The 5,702-nt window shown below is 28.6% G+C and overlaps 1 protein-coding gene across 1 annotated transcript; it reads left to right on the top strand.

The window, feature by feature from the left end:
• The first annotated feature begins 279 nt into the window (after nucleotides 1-279).
• LOC119677793 (homeobox protein 4) lies at nucleotides 280-5,147 on the top strand. The gene is made up of 4 exons (XM_038089316.1): nucleotides 280-300; nucleotides 1,397-1,593; nucleotides 3,383-3,764; nucleotides 4,388-5,147. The coding sequence occupies exons 1-4, from the start codon at nucleotides 280-282 to the stop codon at nucleotides 4,670-4,672; spliced, it is 885 nt and encodes a 294-aa protein (XP_037945244.1). The 3' UTR covers nucleotides 4,673-5,147.
• The last annotated feature ends 555 nt before the right edge of the window (nucleotides 5,148-5,702 follow it).

Genomic DNA, 5,702 nt, shown 5'->3' with positions numbered 1-5,702 from the left:
CCATTGGTTATTCTCAATATAACCAATACTTCTAGTTTTAAGTTGATTTTTGTATATCTTTGATGAAGTCGTTGCTATTTTAGAAATTTTACATTCCAGTGTTGGTAACGGGATAAGCAGAATTTTACCTATTTTGTTGTTGTTGTATGGTTATAGTAATATCTGTAACAAATACTTAAATCATTTTTAACTTGAAAAAATATGATTTCGTTCTAAATAAACACAGTAAGTAAATTTGTTAATATAATTTTGACAGCAGAGTAACAAAACTTCAGAAAAATGTGCGAACATGAAAATCAAGTACGTCAGTTGGTTAAGGTGCGCTGACTCTGAGCTTCGAATTTGGCAAGGCACGAGTTCAATTCCTGGTACTTGCAGTTTCAAAAACAATTATTTACGAATAATTAAATACAAAAATTATTTCGAAGACCATTGATGATGGGTATTTGGCAATACTCGAAACAGCTGTATGGTCAGCCAAAAATTGGATTAAAAATTAAATAATAATTAATTTTTGTTGTTGTAGTTCACTATTGTCGAATAACCTCTTTTTAAAAAAATAAATTAATATATTTAATATATTGAAAGTTTTTAACTATAAAAAAACAATCCACCACTAAATTAAGGTAGCAAAACTTAGTAGTCCTGCAGTACCACAATTTTTGAGTTTTATTCAAGTTAACTTTTTACTTTCAAATTATAGTAATAATTATTATTATAAATAAACTCCTTAAAATATTTATATTGAAATACTTCGACAGAAATATTTGATAAGCCCACAGCAATCAAATATTTTTCCACTGCAGCGTTTTTTCTTGAGCAGACATATACGCTGTACAAGAAAACGCCCAGTTATTTTTTATAGGCAACCAAATGCCACTTAAAAAACTGTTGATTTAGTATTAATAATTGCATGTCAGCTTAAATTATTATTTTTTGCAGTGTAATAATATAAAATTAGCATAAATTGAGTTGTGTGCTTAAAGTATTTGTCATAATAAATTTGACTTCTAAAAAGGTGTGAAATGATAATTAAACACAATGAGCACTTAAGGAATTGCTGAAGTCTATGAAAAAACGTGAATTAAGATATAAATACTTGAAAATTTATAAAAATATTAATTAACAAAATAAATGAATTGACAAAAAGGAAAAATGAGTGCAATTAATCACGAGTCACTCATGAGCCAAAATGTATAATTAAAATTTTTTTATAAACATTGCGGTCGCAGTCAACGGCAATTAAAAGACATAAGTGTTAACTTGTTTTCAAAATATTTTTGCTTTTTATGTATCTGAATTTCTTAATCAAATTAAATTCTATTTTTTATTTAAATTTCTTTTAAGATTTTATTTGTTCATTTTAAATAAAATTTATATACATATATATTTGCAGCTTTCACACGAAATTTACTTGCTAGTCAGCTGTCTCATCACAATCAGTACAGCGATACGGGTTGATTGGAACACAAACAAAGGTCCTATAATACCGCCCACGGTAAAACCAACAGTGCAACCACAACCGCCCTACCGTGAACCAGCGCCTGTGTGGGAAGATCAAAGTGGTGATATACCCAATCCAAATCCTTATGTGTAAGTGTTAAAGCATGTATTTCTAAAAGATTTTATATTCTTATATATCTTATAAGGAAAAATTCAATTTAAATTGTTTGATTATAAATTTAATTATGAAAATGAAAAATTTAAGTATAGTAAATAATTTTGAATTGTATTTAACGTTTGTTATATTTAAAGCGCGTTGCTGACTATCATTTTTGAATGTCATTCAAGTTGCGATCTCTCTTGCTCTTGCTTATTCTAGCAACCGAACTTGAACATGCTCACATTCAAGAGTTGTCATTCAAGCAAAATTTTTGAAGAATAAGTGTGTTTGCGCACGCTGTAAGTGTGTTTCGCAAGCTGTAAGTGTGTTAGTGCAACCATGCAAAAATATGATCTTGAATGACGAATACAAGTTTTTGGGTGACAGACTATCATTCACAAGATGTTGGCGAGAAACTAAATGATGTGGTCACCAAAATTTTGGTGAACACGCGAACATGTTGGTTGCGTGTCATTCAAGAGAGAAAATCTAAGAATGATAGTCTGCACTGCGCATAATAAAGGTTTCGAATAGGAGTGAATCACAACAACAAAATTTTTTTTAATGTTTTCATGGATCAAATTGTTGGTACAGCTGTTTCTAGTATTGCCAAATTTATAATATCAAATGGTCTTTGAGACTAATTTCTTATATGTAACTAATCGTATATAATTTTTTGAGACTGTAAGTATCAAGGTTTGAACTCGTACTCTGCCAAATTTGAAGCTCTGAACATTAGTTAATTGACCCAAAGCGAATTACGTTGTAATTTTTAATTTAGTTGTTTCTTATAACGTCAAATATCTATTATTAGTGATCTTTTGGAAGACCAAATTTTTAATTTATTGGAAATTAAATTGAAATTAATTATATTTATTGGTTTAATTGTCCCTATATTATTTTTAGTCTGGAAACGTCAAAAATTGAACCCTGTCATTTGAACCGTGGATTCTTGTGTAATACTGGATTCACATGACAGTTTTTTTTGTAATTTTAGCTGTCAATTATTGTTGATTTCAAAGCAAATTAAATATATTTGACTGATAAAATTATAATTAATCCAGTATAAGACACATAAAACCAACATACACCAAATTTGAATATTTGAATTTGAATATTTTTGAATATGAAATTTTCATTTAATTATAATAAAAATTAATTTGACTTTAAAATTTTTTTTACTATTATTTTCCTTTTCGATATAAAAAATTTCTATTTGATATATAATTGATATGAAATGATCATATATCATTTAAGTCAAATTTCACTGTACATTCTTATATGGTATATCGAAGGTGCATTATATTTTTGTAAGTTAGCTGAAATTATTTGAATATACAGTCAAACTGCCATAAATCGAATTTTCTATAACTCGAACTAAATAGAGTGCAACAGGGTTTAGAGAGCAAATTACATTACAAAAAAATTATTCTTTAATGCGAAGTCTCCATAAGTCGAACCTTTTCTGTGCAAAATGGTTCTTGGAGTTATGGAAGTTTGACTGTATTTCATAAAAGAAATTTTCGCAATTAATTATTTATATAATTGATTATGACTCGTTGTAGGTGTAAGAGGTGCGAACTGCTTTAGAAAAAATTCTATTATAAATTAAAAAAATTATAATTGATAAGTTTTCTACTTGTTGTAATATTAAAAAAAATTCTATGTCTTTTTATTTACCAAGGCATATACTTTTTGAATACATTATAATCGAAAATCTTAATAAAGTTCTTATTAAAATTTTTCATTTTTTTTTATTTCTGCAAAACAATTATATAGTTATGTTTTACCACCGCCCTCACGTCCACGCCCCAACAATAATAATTACTACTTCAATAGTAATACGTATGGTAACATTGTTGCACCAAGCAATGCAAATTCGTATCAACAGACTAGCCAAACAAACCAGGTCTCCGGGCTAGCACCACAGTACGTACCAAATGTCGGCCTCAAATACTTTGCGGTTGTACCAAACGCCAGCAGCAACAATAACAACAACAACAACAAAATCAATGGCTCAAAGGCCACAAAATACGCATCCAGTGTATCTGCAAATGGTCTCTCAAGTGGTTACTTCGGCGACAAAGTGCAAGGCAAATACAATCCCAAAACGAAAAAATACAAGGCATACGAAAAGGTCAAATACGTGCCACTCAACTACGTAAGAGTATATAATTATCGTTATTTTTAAGGGATTTCATAATACAATTTTTCAAATATTTTTTCTTAAATTTTTTCCTACCTGAACTCTTAACTTTATTTATGATTTTGCTAAAATTAAATTGAAGCTTACCTTTGAAACTTTCGCTTTGAAAATACGCTTAAGTAATTATTATTTTTTATAGTTTTATAGTTTGTGATTAGTTGTACAGTTTTTCTATATTGTATAAATCAACAAAAACAAAAAAAAAAAAAAGAAAAAAACTATTGTAAATATTTACATAAAATAAATATAAAAATGTTATGGCTTATTTTATTTTAATTTTATTATAAAATTTAAATGTGCCGCTTACACAAGCTTAAACACTTTTTTATCTTCCAAACTGCCTACCCTGGTATGTTCCGGTAAAGTATTTCCCACACATTTTGTACATACACCTATAAACAATGACCCATTAGCGCACTTCCTGTGTTTTTTCCAATATTTAGGCTATTGTGGTGACTATTAAAAGCTTTATTATCTTAATTTAAAAAGTAAATATTTTTAGTGTTTATTTGCATCATCATTTCAAAACATTCCATTATTTCATACAAACATTATTTTTCCAAATAATTTCATTACAGAATCCACTACTCGAATTCGTACTACCCAACACACAGAAATACGATCCTGTCTTTGATCAGCAATATTTGATACAGACACAGCAATTGCCGTTCGAGACAGCACCGCAGCCGTTTAGAGCACCTGTGGAAACGGTAACGCAGCAAACTGCGGAAACAAGGAAACCCTTTGTAGCATCCAAAGTTTTAGATAAAACGACGACACCCGAAAAGTCGCAGAAGAAACCCGCAGCAGACAAAACGAAAAACTCCAATCTAAACGCTGTGGGAACATCAAAAAGCAGTTAAATTTCTAACTGAAATTTCTTATAAAGTTTTACTTGCCGTACCTCAAAAATTAGAAATACTTTACTTCAACCTTTTGAACCACTCTGGAGACAGTGAATTTAGATATGTTCAAGAAAAAGAGAGAGAGCGAGAGAGAGAGAGAGAATGAAAGAGAAAGAGAGAGTAAACGTACGTGTTTTGACTTATTCACAAATTTCCTGGGCCCACATATGTTTTCGGATACTAAAATAATTAATCTATTTCAATTTCTTACTACAATTCTTCTTCAGTTCAGGGGCCATATAATTTTGTCAGCAAATCAAAGAGAAAAAATTTATTTAAAATGTTCACATATTTTGATATACGATGTATATATAAAATATATTATCTTCTGTAAACCTGTACATAAACTATAAAACAAGTAAACAAATTATATATTTTAAATCCTCAGAAAGAAATAAATATAATATTTGTAAATATAGTTAATACATAAAATAAAAAATAGATATAAAATAATAATATATTTACGTTGTTTTTTATTTTCTTATTAAGGTCTAATCAATTATATTCACATGTCAAAGGACATAAGAAATAATACCAGAAGATATATAACTGTGTTTAGAGTATAGAGAGATATTTTATAAATAGATAAAAAAGCATATTCTTAGTCACGTTCTTACTATATGTAACTGTACTTAGTTTCAAAACTCTAGGGTAAAGTTTAAAAAATTCAGTTCCGTATAATAAAAAATTGTTTGACGAGGTCTTCACATCGTAAAGAGAAATATTTCTATCAGAATAGTATATACTCGTATGTAAGAGAATAAACGATAGCATGTTTTTAATATACAGGTAAATATGAGGTTACAAGTAAATATTTGAAAGTCATAGTTTTCTTCCCAGAATACCACTATGAGGTAGTGATTGGGCTATTTAGTGATGAATATGAGATTTATTCGACTTAATTTAATTTTGCATCGCATTCATATCTGAAATAGACTATTTTACACTCAAATCTTTAAAATCATTTATTCCTTTAGAACGGATTAAT

Source organism: Teleopsis dalmanni, chromosome 1, assembly GCF_002237135.1.
Source record: "Teleopsis dalmanni isolate 2A chromosome 1, ASM223713v2, whole genome shotgun sequence".
In the NCBI taxonomy this organism is placed as follows: domain Eukaryota; kingdom Metazoa; phylum Arthropoda; class Insecta; order Diptera; family Diopsidae; genus Teleopsis; species Teleopsis dalmanni.
This window is presented reverse-complemented; position numbering and strand designations above follow the sequence as displayed.